The sequence below is a fragment of the Cydia amplana genome, chromosome 12, assembly GCF_948474715.1.
Source record: "Cydia amplana chromosome 12, ilCydAmpl1.1, whole genome shotgun sequence".
Taxonomy (NCBI): Eukaryota; Metazoa; Arthropoda; class Insecta; order Lepidoptera; family Tortricidae; genus Cydia; species Cydia amplana.
This window is the reverse complement of record NC_086080.1, coordinates 1,662,826-1,684,097: the sequence shown is the minus strand read 5'-3', so window position 1 is coordinate 1,684,097 and position 21,272 is coordinate 1,662,826. Positions and strand designations below refer to the sequence as shown.

At 36.8% G+C, this 21,272-nt stretch overlaps 2 protein-coding genes across 2 annotated transcripts; both read right to left on the bottom strand.

The window, feature by feature from the left end:
• Positions 1 to 2,104: 2,104 nt before the first annotated feature.
• On the bottom strand, positions 2,105 to 4,885 carry LOC134652786 (gustatory receptor 68a-like). Its single transcript, XM_063507949.1, has 4 exons — positions 3,793 to 4,885; positions 3,403 to 3,474; positions 3,114 to 3,203; positions 2,105 to 2,195 (listed from the first exon to the last, which is right to left on the bottom strand). The coding sequence occupies exons 1-4, from the start codon at positions 4,789 to 4,791 to the stop codon at positions 2,136 to 2,138; spliced, it is 1,221 nt and encodes a 406-aa protein (XP_063364019.1). The 5' UTR covers positions 4,792 to 4,885; the 3' UTR covers positions 2,105 to 2,135.
• A 10,739-nt stretch (positions 4,886 to 15,624) lies between these two features.
• LOC134652677 (uncharacterized) lies at positions 15,625 to 20,362 on the bottom strand. Its single transcript, XM_063507841.1, has 3 exons — positions 19,285 to 20,362; positions 16,238 to 16,501; positions 15,625 to 15,690 (listed from the first exon to the last, which is right to left on the bottom strand). The coding sequence occupies exons 1-3, from the start codon at positions 20,260 to 20,262 to the stop codon at positions 15,625 to 15,627; spliced, it is 1,308 nt and encodes a 435-aa protein (XP_063363911.1). The 5' UTR covers positions 20,263 to 20,362.
• Positions 20,363 to 21,272: the final 910 nt, after the last annotated feature.

Here is a 21,272-nt window from a genome sequence, read left to right as displayed (position 1 = left end):
TGAGTGAACCTGTATCAGGATGCCCCGCTCCTCCATAACTAAACAGTCTTGTTATTATAGGAAATATTATACATATGAAAGTAACTTATTTTATTTATAAACTACTTATAATTATTTTCTTTTTTTATTTTAAAGAATGATTTAGGTATTTATGTTATTATTTAGTATTCTAAGCTAATTAAATACTATGTTTATGATGAGGACATATAAATTGAATGTATGTGTGTGTGTGTGTGTGTGTGTGCGCGCGTGTGTGTGTGTGTGTGTTTGTGTGTGTGTGGATGTGCGTGTGTGTGTGTGTGTGTGGATTAGCGTATGAGTTCTGCCAATATGTTATGCTTAGTTAATAATTTACACGGTACAGTAATGATTCTGTATTATCATAACTTAGTTGTTTCAGCCATTTAGTAAGTTCTATCTTACACTTGTACAACAGTAGTGGATGGATATCAATTAGCTTGTTTACATTATTATAGATGTATGCCGACTGCCCTTTATATTGCCTTTTGGCAAACATAGATTTATAGCTAGATAGGGGGGCAACATTGTTTATGCGCCGACGGGTCTCATGTGTGGGGTTAAACTCTAGGGTTTTGTATAGCCTGAGTGTTGTACTCAAAACATACAGCTTCCTGATGGTTAATCGGTCACTGATTTGATATAGGTCTTTTGTAGGAAACCTGTATGGTTTTGAGTACATCACCTTGAGTAGGCAGCGTTGCCCTCTCTCCACCTCTAAAAATTTTGTTTTGGCAGCGCCACCCCAGACTGTAATACAGTAGCTCATGACAGGTTGTGCCAATGTAATATACAGTTGATTCAGTAGTTCCTTACTAGTAATATATCTAAAAATCTTGAAAATCCAATTAAGTTTTCTTATTCTATTGTTTACATTTTCCAGTTGCATGTGCCATGAGAGGCGTTGGTAAGTAGTACACCTAAATATTTAGTAAATTTTACTTTTTCCAGTTCGATGCATTCACAGGGGGAAGGATCATCTTAGTTACACATGTGTATTTTTAGTTTTAAGTTAACATTAGGTTGCGAACTGTCATATTTACTGAAACATATATAATTAGTTTTGCTGGCGTTAAGCGTAAGGAGGTTATTTCTAAGCCATACAGCCATCTCTGCGGAGGCCAGATTCTGCACTAATGAACACTGACTCCCAGGATTCTCCATCGAACACTATAGCTGTGTCATCAGCATAAGAACCGATGCGTCCACGTTGTAGTTTGAGATTCGTCAAATCATTAATATAAATAAGAAACAACGTGGGCCCCAGAACGCTTCCCTGGGGGACACCATAAGTTATATCCATTTCGTTGCTTATGAAGTCTCCTATTTTCACTCTTTGTGTACGCCCTTGCAAGTAGTCACTCAGCAATTGGAGAGGCAAACCCCTTATTCCTATTCGTTCCATTTTTTGTGTAAGAGTGGAGAGAGAGACCGTATCGAATGCCTTTTTTAGGTCTAAAAATATAGCGAGGCATTTCTTACTTTTATCAATTTTATCGGTAATTAGAGATGTTAGAGATAGTATAGCATCTTCAGTGGATCTGGATTGCCGAAAACCGAAGTGTTTGTCGGAGAGAATGTTAAATTTGTTAAGGTATATACATGACAATTATTTATTAATTTTTCTATAACTTTAGAGATGGCAGTCAACACAGATCGGTCGATAATTGCTTACGTCATCTCTCTCTCCACTCTTGTAAAATTTTGAAAAAAGAAAGCTTACTGTGTTGCCGGCTAACTAGCGGCAAATGAAAACTATTCCTATTAATGAAGCACTTATGGACTACCTACTAATACTACTAATTAATGATATAGCTGTGAATACCCGTGGAAGTAATTTCCTTACACATATTATCATCTTCTTCTTCTTTCATTAAAGTCCTGTTGTCAAACTTCCGAAAAAAATAATCTAGAAGCACACTCGTACATGAAAATAATCGGGGCATCGTCGAGATCCATAATCCTAGGGCTAGTTAAAAAACCGTATTTTTTACTATTTAAATTCGATCATCATTGAAATAAAACTTAAGTAATCAATATAATATTTATTGCTTCGATAGACCTAGAGTTTTTATTGGATTTACAAGTTTCATTGTAGATTAAATGTATAGAAGAATTTACTCAGGTTTATCGAACTGCACCAAAATTACTAAATACATAGCAGCAGACGCAACAATCTGAAAAAAAAAAAATAATCGCTTTGCAACATGAATTACATCAAGAGTAGCGTGGTCATTTTATGTGATAAGCAGCGTTACCTAACGTCGATGTGTTAACGGAATGTATGAAACATGAAGAGGAGGGAGAAGTAGAAGAGGGAGTTGGAAGGGGCAGACCTCGGCGGACTTTCTTCGATCAGATTGGGGAAATCCTAAAGAAAGGCCAGGTCAAGAGCACCCTATGAGGAATGTTATGAAAGTAACGGAAAAGGAGGTATGTCAGGATCGTAGCAAGTGGAAATCCGTGGTCTCTGCCTACCCCTCCGGGAAATAGGCGTGATTGTATGTGTGTATGTATGAAACATGACAATGCGCTTACCGCTGCGTTCACCGCGTAAAACAATATACTGTCATTAGATTATCTAATGTAAAATGTAATTTTTCCTACATTCCGTTGATCGCATGCGTTCAACGCTGCGTTTATCGCATAATACAACCGCGCGCTTAACAAAGTAATTATTTAACTATTAATATTGAAAAATTTATTAAAATACCATGTTAATACTTATGTCTATAAAAAATTTGAGGAGTTTTGTCAACTTCTAATCAATTTAAATATGAAATCTCAAAGTTCTGATAAAAAAAAGTATCTCTCAATGACCCTTATCCAAGCATATAAATAAATAAAATAAATAAAATAAAATAAAATATCTTTATTTCAGAAAATTAAAAATTCCATACAATATTGTTAGTAATACATTACAGCTACATGTTAGTAAGTACAATAAAATTAATCATTAACATAACACAACATTTTGACAATGAGATCAAGATTTATATACATATATACATGAAAAATATAACTTAAGAAATCGGGTAATATCATATAGGTAAATAACAAAAATAAATTTAATACCTATAGCTTATGCAACTTACATTAAAAACCAGAGTTGAATCCAAAGGAAAATATCCATAAATAGTAATCGCCGTGTCCTGATAAGCCATCAATGATGAAAAATGTAGAACCTGAAGGACATTTGTATTAAATTTAAGACGTGTACAATGTTGCTTCTGAAGAACTTCAGAAAATACGCATTGATAAGTAGTACTTAAATCTTCCGTTAAGCTTATTTTCCGTATACTTATTTTAAAAGGTCTTCCCCTTATGCAATTTGGAAATTTAATAGATGCACATAAAACAATCAGTACAAAGTAGATTACTTACATCTAAATACACTTTTAAATCATGATCCCCACTAATCGGGATATTGTGAATAGTGCGCCCAATTTCATTTACCTAAAAGATTTAAAAAAAATTGTATGAATTCAGAAAGTCAAAGACCTGGCGCAAGATAGGGAATGCTGGATGGAAGATACTCCATCAACAAGAGAATAACTCTTGAGTTAATGATGATGATGAGTTAAGATTACCTAAATACCTATACGACTTTTCTGTAAACATCATGAAGTAAACGATCTTAAAATAACGTATAACTGTACAGTCGACAACAGCAGAAGCAACTAAGTGGGTGAGGTATTTATAATGGCCTTGAAACGACTTTATTGTGAAGAGAAAACACGAGGTTTCATTGCTTGCTGTAAGTAGTAAAAATACCTGTGATTTCAGCAATGCTCCCGATTTACCTAAAGCGTACATTTTAAGTAGCTGGTTTAACACCCATACGAGGCACTCGATGGCATCATGTGTAGTGAAGTTAGCCTGGAAAGACAGCCCGTGGTATATCATGTGGGGCATGCTCACCAACTCAAGGAAGCATACCACCAACGCCACTAGCAACGGCGCCTGGAACGCCTCGTTTATCTGCCTCTTAATCCCCAACGTCTTCACGTATATATCCCTTAACTCACGAATGATTACTACCACATGAGCTTCAACTAACTCATTAGGGACGCTATTCTTCACAAGCGAAATCACTTTAAACTCCTCTTCAATATTCTTTAACAGCGCCACAACCATTAATATCATCACGAAGTAAAACGCTATCATTGCAAACTGTATCAGATCTGGTAAGACAAGTGTCAGTGTTATCAATATTATCTTCCATACTCCTGAATAGCCTGTGTATGTGGCCACAGCCAATACAAGAATCATTGCCAGTACAGTGGTCAAAACCACACAGTTGATATGTATACGTAATCGTCCGAGAATCAATCTCCGCTTTCCCATTGCAAGCCTATCCCAGCAAACAGCCATGTTGTTTAGCATAGTGATGTATAAATTTCTGTCACGAATCACGTAGAAATAAGAAACCGTACAAAAAAGTATTTGTAAAACTAGGTTAGCAATGTAGTTCATTAGAGTCATTTTATCTTCCGTCATGGAGTTATCTTTACTAGAGACGTTTAATTCTTGTAAATGAAACACAAAGAAGACGTGAACAATTACAATCATAAACAAAGTACACATCGAATTTATCATACTGTTTTTGATATTCAAAGTGGTATTTTGTATTCCATCAGGAAATTGTACAGCTTGAGGAAATAAGCCGAGAGCGGAGAGTAAAATATACAAAGGTTTGAAGACCTGCAGGAAACATAGTTCTTCATCCTTATTCACAAGTGGTGAGAAATATTTTTTCAGTGAAGAGAACATTATTTCTTGTAAGTAATTATTGGCCAGTAGTTAAAATGACACTGGAGAATGGAATGACTAAAACTTGACTAAAATGTTTTAATTTATAATAATGAGCGTGGCGCGAATGGCGCGATAGCATCGCTTAAGTACTAATCGATGAAATATTTTAACGCGTGTCCATGGTTTATTAAAAGTTAAACATTGCAAATAATTAAATAATTTACGGAACTTTAATTATAACTAATTAATATAACTAATTACTCAACTTACAAAACCGACGCCTCCTCCTGGATGCGATGGTCCTATATAACCTTTGCCACAACAAATTCGACTGTCCCAGCCTGAGCGGCGCTATTAGCTATCGCGTACCGACGCGGGCGCGGGAGCGCGCTGCGCGCAAGCACCAGCTGTTTGCAGACTCGCGCTGCCGCACCCACGCTGGAGAACGTGATCCCATATACAGGCTGGTTAAATGTCACAATTTGTATTTTAATGAAATTGACATTTTCATGATGTCTGATAATGTGTATAAAAATAATTTGATTCAGTTGCTTCAAACAAAACATAATTAAAATGTCGCTCCGATGGGCCATGCTGTTTTAACTGTTTTTACTCGCTCGTTACATTGTATAGACTACTCCTGCTAATATGAATTTGTTACTGTATTCACAAACCTATTTTGTAATCGTAGCTTTGTTACTTTTAGCTTTATGTTGTTACCTAGCGCTATATATTTTAGATTTATCAGTAGGTAATCTAGTAATCTGTGGACGATGTTGTTGGTCTCACACTTTATTACCCTTTGTATTCTATTTCTGTGTCTTAACCCTGTGTGTTACTGTTTTTTGTCCCAAATAAATTGAAAAAAAAAACTTTAAAATTCAATCCCGTCTTAAATTATATTGCATGTTGCATGTGACACGGTCTCTAACTAATTAAGCATCGAGTTTGAACTGCTTGATAAACAAATAAAAAAGCGGCCAAGTGCGAGTCGGACTCGCCCATGAAGGGTTCCGTATTTAGGCGATTTATGAAGTATTAAAAAAAAACTACTTACTAGATCTCGTTCAAACCAATTTTCGGTGGAAGTTTACATCATATATTTTTTTTAGTTTTATCATTCTGTTATTTTAGAAGTTACAGGGGGGGGGGGGGGACACACACATTTTACCACTTTGGAAGTGTCTCTCGCGCAAACTATTCAGTTTAGAAAAAAATGATATTAGAAACCTCAATATCATTTTTGAAGACCTATCCATAGATACCCCACACGTATGGGTTTGATGAAAAAAAAATTTTCGAGTTTCAGTTCTAAGTATGGGGAACCCCAAAAATTTATTGTTTTTTTTTTCTATTTTTGTGTGAAAATCTTAATGCGGTTCACAGAATACATCTACTTACCAAGTTTCAACAGTATAGTTCTTATAGTTTCGGAGAAAAGTGACTGTGACATACGGACGGACAGACGGACAGACAGACAGACAGACAGACAGACATGACGAATCTATAAGGGTTCCGTTTTTTCCAGGTTCCATTTGGCTACGGAACCCTAACCGTATTTATTTTTAAAGATTTTAAGAGAAGAAAAGGAAGATCATACAAATTTTATTAAAATGGGGTCGCGACTCGCAAGTTCAGAGTTAATTTAATTGAAGTTAACCAGTAATTTATAGATTAACCATGTTCTGCTTTCAGAAATGTACAGTCCATTGCATCAGTTATTATTTATTTTTTCACATTTTTGGCAGCGAATTTCTTTTGGAACATGCTACTTATCATATATTTGCTTGTACATTATATGACACGACTTCCCTTGCTTGGACTTATTTACCTATCCAGGCTCCTTGAAAAGGAGCAGAAGCATGAAGGGTAGATTAGGTTAAACAAATATTTTCCGTGATCATACATTTTATTATCATCTATTTCTATAAGTACACAAACGTTGATTGCAAAGTATATTCTCACCGTTAGGCACTATCAAACTGTACCAATATTACCAGATAAGTTACAGCGGTAGCGATCATCTGAAAAAATAAAACATTGTCACTACATAGTATAAAACAAAGTCGCTTCCCGCTGTCTGTCTGTCCCTATGTATGCTTAGATCTTTAAAACTGCGCAACGGATTTTGATGTGGTTTATTACAGTGTGCGCTTGCGCGCGTGTACGATCGGTCGTGCGTGAGGCTGTGAGTCATGGCGGGGTCAACGACCTCTAACGTAATTAAGTGCAAGTCGTGCAATATAGTTATTTGTGAAGTTTTAGCTTTCATACAGAACAAACAGAATGTGATGGACGCAGAAAGTCTTGTGCGGTTGTGTACATCGGCTTTTTCTCAGAAGGAAATAGAAGATGCCAAGAGTTTACTTTTTGACTCGCTCTCAACTAAGGAGAAAAAGGTGTTAAGGAAGAATGCTGGTAAAACTATGCGCGATCTCAACGACGTGATTTCAATATTCAGAAAGACGGACCCCGAGGAGCTGCCGACATTTGTGGCTAGGGATTTGCACCGCTTGCCACCACTGACTTTCGATCACATAGATTGTACCAGAATATTGAAAGATATTATAATACTCAAAAATGAGATCAGTAGTATAAAGAACACATATGCAACAGAACAGCAGCTGAATGACATTAGAAACGAATTGTTAAATTTAAAGCAAGGCTCACTTATGAACACCTACGATTTGAATGTTAACCGTAAACGGGGTGGAGGCGGTATTAAGGATAGCTTTTATTTAAATAGTGGTCCATATGGTCTACCCCCTTTTACGGAAAACGTTACGGTGGGTAGCAGCAGCACTCCGAACAGCAACGGACACACAGCTGATAGGTGCGCGCCCGACACATCGGCAAGTAGAATGCTATCTCCTTCACTCCAAAGGAAGTCGCATACACCTGAGCGGCAATCTAATGTGAGCAGAGAAAAAGAGACGGCGATAAACGATGACGCGCTCATGCATACTGCGCGCGAGAAGGAGCGAGAATCTGCACCCGCGGAGGGTGTATGGCCCAAGTTACCGACGGCGACGGGAATGTTGAACTCGGAGAATCTCGAGGAAAAGGAAGTTACGTCAAAGGAGGATTGGACAAAAGTAGTAAAAAAGTCTAGAAAAAGTCGTTTAATAGTATCCGAAGGAAAGGCGGCGATTAAGGTAGATGGAAAGTTTAAAGCCGTCGAAAGAAGCGTACCATTATTTATAAATAAAGTTGACAAGCAAACCACAGGCACTGATATTATCGAATATATCCGAGAAGAGACAGGCGTGGTTGTTGACCTAAAGAAAATAAATACTCAAAAACAAAACCGCTATGACGCGTATAAAATCTTTGTACCACACACCAAACTATCATTGTTCCTGGACGATCGGCTGTGGCCAGAGGGAATACGGTTTCGACGTTTTGTTTATTTTAATAGAAATGTGTATGAACACAACAATAGTACTGGAAAGGCGCATGACAAGATAAATAATAGTAATAATTGTAATGGTTCAAAGTCTTAATAGAGGAAAGGATAACATTAAACTTATAAGCTTTAATTGTAGGTCAATCACTCGTTCGGTTGAATGTGTAAGGCAGTTATGCCGCTCAGCTGACATAGTCGCCTTACAGGAACACTGGCTGTTGCCCGAGGATATCCCGTTTTTAGGTGGTATTGACGACGATTTCGAGTTCACCGGGAAATCGGCGGTTGATACCGGGGCTGGAATTTTACGTGGTAGGCCGTACGGCGGTGTGGCGTTATTGTGGCGTAAATGTTTGTTTACATCGGTGTCGGTTGTGCATTGTAAAAGTGCGCGACTTGTTGCTGTAAAGATAGAGTTATCGGATCGCTCGCTCTTAGTGTTCTCTGTGTACATGCCCGTCGATTCAGCGGAGACTCTTACCGAATTTACGGAATGCCTAGGTGAAGTGGCGGCGATAGTGGAAGAGTGCCAGATAGACTCCGTCTTCATATTAGGGGACTTCAACGCTCACCCGGGCAGACGATTCGGTAAGGACTTATTAGACTTTTGTGCGGAGGTTGGATGGCAATGTGCGGACATAGACATTCTAGGAGTGACCTCGGATACATACACCTATGTTAGTGACATTAATGGCTCTAAAAGCTGGCTGGACCACTGTGTAGTATCTGAAGCGGCACGCAGAATAATACGGAGTGTAAAAATACATTATGACGTGTACTGGTCGGACCATCATCCCTTAGAGTTAGTTTGTAATTTAAATTTAATCAGAAATAATAATATGACGAGTAGTATAGTATGTAATAAGATTATTTGGGGAGAACGTGACGCAGCACAATTGACATTATATGAGAATTATTGCAATGAGAAATTTAAACATATTGACTTTCCAATTGAACTTACCGAATGTAGTGACAGAAAATGTAATAATAATGAGCATAGGTTATATATTGACAACTTGTACGCAATTATAGTTATATTGACAAGAGATTGAATAAGAAGCGTCATGTGGCAGGATGGAACAAGCATGTGCGTCAAGCTCATGCGGAGGCTCGGCTTGGGTTTCAAAATTGGGTCATGTGTGGAAAACCAAGGGCCGGGGTTGCTTATATGAACATGGTTGAAACTCGGAAAGCTTTCAAGGACAAATTAAAATGGTGTCAGAACAATGCCGAGCAAATTAAAATGGACATTTTAGCGGTTTATGCGTCGTTGGACTAAAAGTAAATATGGCGATGTATAAAAATGTCTACTTGCATAAGTTCGTGCGTATATAATTTCGACGAATTATAAAAATGTGCATCTGTATATTAGACCAAATACAAATATGTTGCGGCACTAGACTAAAAGTAAATATGGCGATGTATAAAAATGTCTACTTGCATAAGTTCGTGCGTATATAATTTCGACGAAGTATAAAAATGTGCATCTGTATATTAGACCAAATATAAATATGTTGCGACACTAAAAGTAAATATGGCAATGTATTTTAAAATTACTCTTATAGATAAAAGTTTGTCTGTTTAGAATTCAGCTTGTTTGTTGATCGCTTATCTATTAGCTTGTTCATATTTATTGAATATTATTCGTTTTAATTTAAGAACTAGATGTTACGAGGGGATGAATTTGTTCCGTATATGTATTATTATAATCCTGGACCTATGTAAAGAAAGTAGTCATTTTAATATTCCGACTTGATAAGACTTAGACATTTGTATACTTTGAAAGTAGTCATTTTTATATTCCGACTTGATAAGACTTAGACATTTGTATACTTTGAAAGTAGTCATTTTTATATTCCGACTTGATAAGACTTAAACATTTTGAAGTATTGGCTTTCTAATACTCGGACCAATTTTTATTTTATATCTAGACATTTTTATACATCGCCATATTTACTTTTAGTCCAACGACGCATAAACCATTTTAGCAACACACCATTCTAATAAAAATTTTAAGAACTTCTGGAAGCAAACCAATAAATTGAGACCGAGGGCGGGCCTTCCTGTGAGTGTAGAGGGTGTTAGCGAGCCTAATCAGATAGCCGATTTGTTTCAGAAACATTTCAAGGTTGAGTCTCCCATAGGGCCCTGTGGGGACCCATCTCCAACGAGGTGTGTGCCTGCGGGACCTCTGGTGAGAATCACAGCCAAGGAGGTGGCATCGGTGGTGAAGAACATGACGAGAGGAAAGTCGCCAGGTCACGATTCCCTTAGCATTGAGCACCTGCAGCATGCAGGGGTACACTTACCTAGAGTACTCGCCATGTTCTTCAGCTTCTGTGTCAGCCATACTTATATACCGAGCGATATGATGAGAACTGTGGTAGTACCAATTATAAAAAACCGTACAGGAGACACCTCGGACATTAAAAATTATAGGCCCATTTCGTTGGCTACCATTGTAGCAAAGGTGTTGGACAGGGTGCTGGACAAACAGTTGGAAAAGCACACGGTGCTTCATGACGCACAATTTGGATTCCGGTCGGGCCTGTCCACGGAGACGGCAGTCCTTTGTCTTAAGCACACTGTCCGTTACTACACAGACAGGAAAACACCAGTTTTTGCGTGTTTTCTTGATCTTTCGAAAGCCTTCGACCTGGTGTCCTATAACAGACTTTGGCAAAAACTGTACGAGGAGACGTCATTACCCGGGGAGCTGGTGGAACTGTTCAGATATTGGTACGGCCATCAAACTAATGTCGTAAAGTGGGCGGGCTCGCTATCCGACGAGTATAGGTTGGAGTGCGGGGTCAGGCAGGGGGGGCTTACATCGCCCAGACTCTTCAGCCTATATGTCAACCAGCTGATCGAGGAGCTCAGCAACACCATGGTCGGATGTTCAATAGACGGAACTTTCGTAAATAACATCAGTTACGCGGATGACATGGTGTTGCTGAGCCCGTCGATAGACGCCCTTAGGACGCTAGTAAGTGTTTGTGAGCGGTATGCGGAGGCCCAGGGTCTCAAGTACAATGTCTCTAAAAGTGAGCTGCTGGTTTTCAGGGGAAGAACTGTCCAATTAGACGACGAAATGTTACCTCCGGTGAGACTGAATGGCACTCCTCTTAAAGTAGTAAGAGAATTCAAGTACTTGGGACACTGGGTAATCGCATCGCTAAAAGATGACGTAGATGTGGAAAGGGAGCGTAGGGCGTTGGCAGTAAGAAGTAATATGTTGATTCGTAGGTTCGCAAAGTGTACTAGCAACGTTAAAATCACCCTTTTTAAGTCAGTCAGTCATTTTACACTTGCAGCCTATGGATCAACTTTACTCAAAAAACTTACAGCGCCCTACGCGTCCAATATAATAACGCTTTTAGGATGCTGTTGGGGCTGCCGCGCTATTGCAGCGCTAGCGGCATGTTCGCGGAGGCGCGCACAGACGGCTTCCACGCCATCATGCGCAAGCGGGTGGCGTCGCTGGTGCGGCGCGTACGCGGCAGCGCCAACAGTCTACTAGCCACAGTCGCAGACAGGATGGATGGCGCATTCTGGGAGTACTGGATTAGCCTTCATGCTTGTAGTAGTTAAAATTATAGTAATAGATTAGATATATATATATATAGATAGATACTGTCACTAACATAGGTTAAGAGTTATAATAATAAGTTACTAATATTATGGAAACTATTTTCTGAAATAAATAATTATTTAATTTAATTTAATTTAATTTAATTTATTGTGATTCTTAACAGTTGGCGAGCCACTGGAGGTCCCTGAGAGCATAATGAAGTAAAGTGAATTTATTCGATTTAGTTCTTAGTAGAGAGTTGATAGTCCCTGGTAATTTTATCGATCACCTGTTTATCCAACAAAAAAGAAGCCATATTACACAAATCATTCTAGAAAATATTCCGATAAAATAATTAATGTGTGTAATTAAATTCTTGGATGTGAATTTATTTATGCTTCTTGTCAACGTTTTATTTCTGGAAGCAATTGTAACAAAGAAATACAAACATGAGGAGACCGCAAAGAGAATGGAGAATAAAAGTCTTGCGTGCTATTTTGAAACCATGTCTTCCTTTTGGGAACTTAATAGAATAGGGAAACAGCCCTATGATAGATAGTAAAATATAGACGGGTTTAAAAGCGTTAATAACATTTTGATCAGTAACAAAAAAATTGTTGATAGAAGATAGTATTTTGACTCAGTTAACGCAATTGCGTCTTGATTTCAAATCTATATATATAAATGCAAGTGTCCTGACTGACTGACTGACTGACTGACTGACTGATTCATCAACGCAGAGCCGAAACTACAAATGCTAGAAAGTTGAAATTTGCACACTAGGTTGCATTTATAAAGTGTACACGAGATAAGAAGCGATTTTGAAAAATTCAACCCCTAAGGGGGTTAAAAAGGGGATGAAAGGTTGTATGGGGTACAAGTTTTATTTTAAGCTAGGAATTTGAAACTTTGTAAAAATGTATTATATTAAAAAACAAGGAAACTAATTTCAGCGTTTTCGAAAATTCATCCCCCAAGGTGGTGAAAAAGGGGTTGAAAGTTTGTATGGAGATCAAATATTTTTGTGAGTGTGGGACTTGAAACTTTGTAATTGAGGATATTATTATAAGACACGAAAAGTAATTTCAGCGTTTTTGAAAATTCATCCCCTAACAGGGTTAAAAAGGGGTTGAAAGTTTGAATCCATTACAAATGCTTTGAAACTTCTTAGAAAGGCATAATAGCCGATTACAAAAAAAAGTAATTGCGACGTTTTAGGAAATTCAACCCGTAAGGGGGTTAAAAAGGGGATGAAACTTTGTCTTGGGGTGCAAATTTTATTTTAAGCTAGGACCTTGAAACTTCGCAAAAAGGTATTAAATTAAAAAACAAGAAAACTAATTTCAGCGTTTTTAAAAATTCATCCCCCGAGGTGGTGAAAAAGGGGTTGAAAGTTTGTACGGAGATCAAATATTTTTGAGAGTGCGGGATTTGAATCTTTGTATAAAGCCATATTATTAGAAATCAAGAAAAGTAATTTCAGCGTTTTTAAAAATTCAACCCCTAACGGGGTTAAAAAGGGGATGAAAGGTTGTATGGGGTACAAGTTTTATTTTAAGCTAGGAATTTGAAACTTTGTAAAAATGTATTATATTAAAAAACAAGGAAACTAATTTCAGCGTTTTCGAAAATTCATCCCCCAAGGTGGTGAAAAAGGGGTTGAAAGTTTGTATGGAGATCAAATATTTTTGTGAGTGTGGGACTTGAAACTTTGTAATTGAGGATATTATTATAAGACAGGAAAAGTAATTTCAGCGTTTTTGAAAATTCATCCCCTAACAGGGTTAAAAAGGGGTTGAAAGTTTGAATCCATTACAAATGCTTTGAAACTTCTTAGAAAGGCATAATAGCCGATTACAAAAAAAAGTAATTGCGACGTTTTAGGAAATTCAACCCGTAAGGGGGTTAAAAAGGGGATGAAACTTTGTCTTGGGGTGCAAATTTTATTTTAAGCTAGGACCTTGAAACTTTGCAAAAAGGTATTTATATATTAAAGTAAAAAACAAGAAAACTAATTTCAGCGTTTTTAAAAAATAATCCCCGGAGGAGGTGAAAAATGGGTTGAAAATTTGTATGGAGATCAAATATTTTTGAGAGTGCGGGACTTAAATCTTTGTATAAAGCCACATTATTAGAACACAAGAAAAGTAATTTTAGCGTTTTTAAAAATTCATCCCCTATAAGGGTCCATAACGGGTTGAAAGTTTGTATAGGGTTCAAATTTTATTTAAAGGTAGGAACTTGAAACTTCGTAAAAAGGTATTTTATTATAAAACAAGAAAACCTATTCAGCGTTTTTAAAAATTCATCCCCCGAGGAGGTGAAAAGGGGTTGAAAGTTTGTATGGAGATCAAATATTTTTTAAGAGTGCGGGACTTAAATCTTTGTATAAAGCCATATTATTAGAGCACAAGAAAAGTAATTTCAGCGTTTTTAAAAATTCATCCCTTAAAAGGGTTAAAAAGGGGTTGAAAGTTTGTATAGGTTTTAATTTTATTTAAAGCTAGGAACTTGAAGCTTCGTAAAAAGGTATTTTATTAAGAGAAAAGAAAACTAATTTCAGAGTCTTTGATAATTCATCCCCCAAGGTGGTGAAAAGGGGGTTGAAAATTTGTATGGAACCCAAATATTTATTTGAGTGCGGGACTTGAATCGTTGTATAAAGGCAAAAAACAAGAAAAGTAATTTTAGCGTTTTTAAAAATTCATCCCCTAAAGGTTTAAACGGGTTGAGAGTTGGTAGAGGGTTCAAATTTTATTTAAAGCCAGGAACTTAAAACTTCGTAAATAGGTAGTTAGGTAGTAGGTTTTATTAAATAGTGGACTTGAAAATCTTCTGGGGGTTGAGAGAGATTATATTGAGAACAATTTTATTCAGTTAGGGGCTTGAAACTTCGTATTAGGTTATTCTGTGGTATTAGCCAGGTTGTGAAAGACAAATCTCATGCGTTGTAACAAATGATTAACCGTCCCTACTGCTATCTTTTGCTGCATAATGTTCTAAGCTAATGTAGAATTTATAACCACCAATATACAAATCCACGCGTACGAAGTCGCGGGCAACAGCTAGTGATAACATATACACAGTAGTAGTTGTCTATGATTTGTTGAAAATATATAAATGCTTTGTAATGTTACACATGTAACGTACTTATGTCTTGAAACTACATAGTTTAGCGATATTCTATCGATAACAAGGCTCCACCGGGATGCTAGCTCATGCTGCCGAGAATTTTTCCAAAGAGTAGTTTCATGATTACATTATTTACAAGTACATATAGCAGGCCATTGATAAACCTAATCATTACTATAATGATCCACTCTTCAAAACGTTTTAATAAAACACTTTCTTAATGCGTTTTTAATGGTCGTTGTAATAACAATTTAGATTGTTACACGTAGGTATACAACCATTATAAAATCTGTAAGTTGGAAGTTATAATAGTAGATTATGTGACTGCTACATAATGAAACTGTTCTCGCTTTGAGCTCGTTTCATAAAACCACACTCGTGTTTTAATGCCTAATTATGTACATGTTACATAGAAGTACACTGCTTTGTCTATATACGTTTTTGTTTGAAGAAACGTCACTTTTGACACAGAAATATCCGATCAATGTCGTCTCTTTAGCAAATTTTTGACGTATCCTCAATTTTGAATCAAGCCGTTAGTCTGGTAAGAACGGCTCTAACGACGGAAAGCTTAACAGTTGTCTATGAAATTACGACTTTTGTATCTTTGTGTCTCCATCTCTGTCACTCCAGTTGTAAGACCGATAGAGCTATATATAAACGATCTGGAATATTCGATGTTCACGGTAGACAGACAGTTGCGGTCGGCGGCAACCATCTTAAAAGCTCGATTTTTATCGTTTTAAGACTTCTTGTTCGTATCAAATTGCACAAGCATCACTATGTACATAACAGCTGCTGAAACTACCTGAAAATGAAAACAGGTATCAGTACAGTCAACCGGTAAATAGATTTTTGAGGAAATGGGGGGCGGTTACTATTGCCCATGGATATAAACAACATTAGAGGAGCCACTTAAACGTTTCCGACCCTTAAGAGCCCTACCCGCTTCTTGAAGAACCCCATGTCGTAGCGCAAAGGAAATACCATTCCACATTTAGCACGTTTTGGGAAGAAACGAGCGAGATGCCTTCCTGGTGTACCATGTACTTATCTAAACAGTGGAACAGTGTGGCTTTGCTCCTTTGGCGACAAAATAAACAGAGTACAATTTCTTCCATGCTGAAATGGGAATGGGCAGGACACGTCTGCTGTATGCCGGATGACCTGTGGGCCAAAACAGCCACCCGTTGGGTCCCACAAATTATAAGGCGTCACGGTAGACTTCGTCGGAGATGGCGGGACGAGGGGGAGACTTCCGAGGATAGGGATAAGTGGAAGAATGAGGGAGCTCATTGCCCAGCAGTGGGACAATATGGGCCCATAATAATAATAACAATTTCATAAAGGCTGACAATGCACTTGCAACACCTGCTGCAGGTGCCCATGAGCGACGGTAATTGCTTCCCATCAGACAATTCTTCTGCTCGTTTGCCTCCTATATCATACCGACAACTTACATTAAAAGTGAAGGTAGAATCCAGCGGGAAGAAATCATAAACAGTCATCTCCGCATTTTGGTACAATATCATCGAGGAGAAATGTTGCACTTCCAGATACAGTCTAGCGTCATCTTTGCCTGGGAGTATATTATGTAAGCTACGTCCAATTATTGCCGCCTGTAAGTAATTTTTGTTTAACTTTTTTTTTACACAAAAGGTACATGCTTGACAAACAAAATTTATAATATGGCCAAACTATAACCAGTTTGTTGGCGAACGAAGCGCTCAATTACCTTATCGAATCATGCACTAAGAGCTTAAACAATAATCCTTATATATTATAATTATATAATATAAAAAATACTGTAATATTATACATATAATAAAATCTTACTGTTGTTATCTGTGAAAGGAGAGTAGGGTCGATGTTTATTTTGTTAACGAATTATTATTTTTTCGTTAGATTTGCATAAAATTTGGCTGTTTTGAAGAGGTCCTTACTATGCTTAGCTGGTCTCGTGGACTGTATTTAGCGAAAAAGGGGTGAAAGAGAGAGTGAAATTTAGGGCCGATGGAGCAAGAAAGTTGGGATAAATTGGGGATAAATAATATGGAAATTGAAACTAAAGTGTGTATAGGTGTAAGCGAAGTTACCTTTGATCCGGAGACAGTGGGAACCAAATCGTTGGTCACCGTTGGAGAACGCTGGTGGTGATTCTGGCTTTCTGTCGCAAGCTAGAGGAAGCGTAAAATCGTTACCTGCAGTCGGCCAACTTAGACCTCAGATTTTCCCCGCCACGGATGAGTTCGGCGTCCTCCGGTACACAACACTGATCTTAATAATGTACTAAAGGTACTTAGTATAGTAGTGCTTTAAATAAAAGGTGCGAAAATAGACGAGAGCAACGAAAGGGGATGTGAACTGGTGGTAGGTTTTTGAATGGTTTTTGACACACTGGCTCTGTCAACTGTATGACAGAGCGACAGTTTATTTTTTAAATATTTGAATTTTTAACTGTGACAAGGTGTTGCCACAGTGAACGCAAAAAATACATTAAAATATGAACGACATAGAGACAAACCAAAGAAAGTCTGCAGCGCAATAATTTGACATCGAATTAAAAAACTACATATGGCAATGTTTTTTAAGCAGTCAGTAAACGTCATGCACTATGGTATCTGTTGGTCAAAATCGTTTAAATATTCATTGTGTTTTGTGATGAACGGAATAAACATGGTGAAACCTTACAAAACCGGCGTGCGGGAGTTACTTTTCCGCATGACGAATAATTTTACACTTGTAAAAAGTCAGCACGAGGCGATTCAAGCTGAAAAACGACAATGTTTACAAAATTTGGAGTTGATGACGGGTAAGTGGAATGAAACATCTTAATACTTCACCATATGTACCTACTTAGATAATATAATATTGGTTTAGACTAAGGTTTCACAGCAAATTGAACACACCTAATAGGTATAGGCATACTTATGAACTTCCTCTAACATTTCGAGAAACTCATTGGTACTAGCCGGGTTTTGAGCTCGAACCCACAACCTCCATGCTTATGCTCACGGCATGGGTGCCTACTAGTTAAAGCTAAAATTAATTTTTAATATATGTTTATTGTTTTAATGGTTTATTTCGTTTTTCCGAAAACTTCAGTTCGCAAATTGCGGGCAATTTCTCTGTCAATCTAATTACGCCTTAATGGGAGTAAAAGAGAAAGATGCTCGCATATTGAGAACTTCGGTGTTCGCGGTAGGCCCTCTGTGCCTATTTACCGCCGTCGCGGATATTACAAAAGCTTATTAATTTTGATGAAGCCAAATGTCACATTCTCCCAATATTATTTATCAATATTAGTATATGTCTAAATATTAATAGTGACATCTATTGTTGGAATGAAATTTATTTTACCATAAAAATTAAGCTGTGCATACAGCTTAATTTTTTCATAGACGGTAAATATGGTAGAAATTTCACAAGTATCAAGACTATTTAATCCATTTTCTGTGGTGTTGTCGCATACTGATTTTTAAAAACTACTTTTAATCTAGCGCTGCAGACTTTCTTTGGTTTGTCTCTAACTGAACAGGCAGTAACTCAGAGAAAGATTTATTAGGACATGTGGTGAAATTGCATACCAAATTATATCAAATATGATTTTAAAAATTCGGCAACAGAATAAAAATCGGTCCAATATTTTTTAAGTCCTGTTTTTGAGCTTCGAGTAAGCCAAAGACTCTGTTTAGCGAAATAATCTTATTAAACTTGAGCGTAACGAGAGCCTAAAACAAACAAGTTGCAAATAACTGCTCTTGTGTGGCACACAAGTATACAGTCGGCGTCAAAGAGATGTTTACATTTTTCGCCTTATCACAAAGGAGTACCATACCATACCATACCACATACCATACCATACCATACCATAGACGAATTTTTAGAAGATGACATGACATAAAACATTATTATTATTTTCAATCAATCAATTTATTAATATATATATATATATATATATTTTTTTCTTGTATAAAATTAATTGACATCAAGTAGGTAATTCTCTAGTGTTTAATTTTAGTTAAACCTAGTACAATTGCATGATACCATATGATGATGATGGTATGATTGTTTAAATAATTTATTATACTATTATAATTAAGTAGTGTAATTGTGAATTGTATTTAGTTATTAAGTTTAGTTATATATATCCTATATTGTACGCCCTAGCAGGGTGTCATGCACCTACGAAGACTATTTAAATGTAAGACCTATTGTACTGATGAGCATGAGAACAATGGATTAAATGAATATGAATATGAATAGTATGGTGCAAAAGTGTAAACATATCTTTGACGTTGACTGTACAAACATTTTTACTTTGCGAAAAAAAAGCAATAACTTTGTCTTTTACTAAATACATTTATATTTTCCTAAGAAACTTCGTCATCATGTCACTTACCTGCTCTTTCAGCATGCTCCCTATCCTCGATATAGTATAAACCTTTATCAACTGATACACAATCCAAATCGAGCAGTTACACACGTCGTGTGTCGTCAGAGTACTCGTCTGTTCTACAACCAGCCCGTGGTAGAGGATATGCGACTCGCTCACTATCGCGTGGAAACATTGAACCGCAGTCGCCAAAATAGATGCTTGAAACGCTCTATTTATCTCTCGTTTCGTTTCCAACATGTTCACATAAACAACTTCTATCTGATTCAAAGTAATTCTCTTTTCCACTTTTATAAACTCAGCATTAATCCTGCTGTAGTTACATAAGCTTTTCATTTGTTCATTAATGTTCTTGAGAACTCCAACAACCATCAAAACTAACACGTAATAGAAGCTAATAACTGTGAATTGTATCATTTGTGGTAGAATAAAGCTTGAAGTCACCAGCATCATTTTCCTTACTGTGTCTAGTCTTGTGAAATTAATCGTTATTTGTATCAATAATAATAAACACAGACACAAAATTACTATCTTCACCTGCACTTGTAATCGACGGATGACTTTATGATCAACGAACTTGTTACTCGATGAAACTATAGTATTCAATATTTTCACATAATTGAATCTGTTTTTATAAGCGCAAAAATAACTGATCGTAGCAAATAATAAGAAAGTGAGCATTTCCAACATGTAGTTGAACTTGGTCGTTAGAACTTCAGTCATCGTGTTGCTTTCGGTTGAGGCGAACAGTTGTTGCGTGTGGAGAACGAAAAACGAGTAAAGGATTAAAATCATTGAGACCGAACAGAGTGAATTTAAGTAAATAGACTTATGGATAATGATAGCGCCTCCAGAACCATTTGGAAACTTGATTGAGTACGGTAACAACCCGAACAAAGTTAATACAAAATACAAAGGTTTGAATGCGCTCCAGATATTAATTTTTTCACATTTCGTGCTTGTATATTTTCTGAAATATGACATGGTTGACTCTGTTGCATTACATTCAATGAACTAGTGTAGTGCCGTAGTGTTTTAAGATTAATGGCTGCGATATTTTTGATGATAGCTGCACCGTGAATTACTAACACAACTAACAGCAACAGAATTAACTGACTTTAGATGTATTTTATGGCTTTACAATAAGGTTTAAAATTGTCGATTAACAATATGGGCGATGGTACTATAGTGGAAAAAAAAGCTAATGGTAAAATGTAATCAAAAATCAACCTTGACTTGAAAGTATTAAAGCTTAGTTTTATTACCAGCCTTTACTGCGTCGTAGCGAAGCAAGAACCGATGGTATCGCTTACTAAAATATTTATTGAGTGCCCATGTCTGCGTGATCAATTTGTAATATAGATTGGTATCTTCTTGTAATTTTTTACGGTTTTAGAGTTGTAGCAGTTAATTATACGAATTATATTTTATCAAATGCATTTTATCGACTTCAAAACTAGGTAATAAGTTACCATTTCAACGGGTGGATAACACATTGATGTCATAAACCTAACGGCCGCATGAAAAATTCATTTATTGCCATCACCATTTCGACGGACTTAAAAAATTATAAGCCTGCTCAATACTTCAGCTTGGGATTGGCTGAACTGGTAAAATAATAGGGTTTTAGACTAGGAAGGCCCAGGATAGTTCCTGCAATGTCCTATCTACCTACCTTATTTTTTACTTAGACATTGCTTCGTAGCTCGCAGCATCGCAGACGAAGTCCAATAAGTTCACAAATGCTGACATAACACCACCTTAAAACATATTATACACAGCACAGCGCGGAATAAGAGTATAACACTCGCTTGAACTCTATCCAATGGTGTCAATGCCTGTATTTGTACCTATATCATTATTTTAAATCTGATTAAAATAACTGGAAAATCTTTGTCAATGAAAAAGATTATAAATTCTTGAACACGCACTGACAAACCCATGACAGCAAAATTCAACTAAACTCTGTGTAGAGTAAATATAATTTATTTAAT

Bases quoted from the DNA above. Each gene is read 5' to 3' on its own strand.
- LOC134652786 (XM_063507949.1), bottom strand. From the start codon at position 4,791: ATGTTCTCTTCACTGAAAAAATATTTCTCACCACTTGTGAATAAGGAT. The intron at 3,475-3,792 runs GTATTTTTACTA...TAAATCTTTTAG, and splicing joins GAGCATTGCTGAAATCACAG to GTAAATGAAATTGGGCGCAC. The intron at 3,204-3,402 runs GTAAGTAATCTA...AATGTCCTTCAG, and splicing joins ATTTAAAAGTGTATTTAGAT to GTTCTACATTTTTCATCATT.
- LOC134652677 (XM_063507841.1), bottom strand. From the start codon at position 20,262: ATGTCATATTTCAGAAAATATACAAGCACGAAATGTGAAAAAATTAAT. The intron at 16,502-19,284 runs GTAAGTGACATG...AATTACTTACAG, and splicing joins GGAGCATGCTGAAAGAGCAG to GCGGCAATAATTGGACGTAG. The intron at 15,691-16,237 runs GTCAGCCTTTAT...TTTCATTTTCAG, and splicing joins GCAGGTGTTGCAAGTGCATT to GTAGTTTCAGCAGCTGTTAT.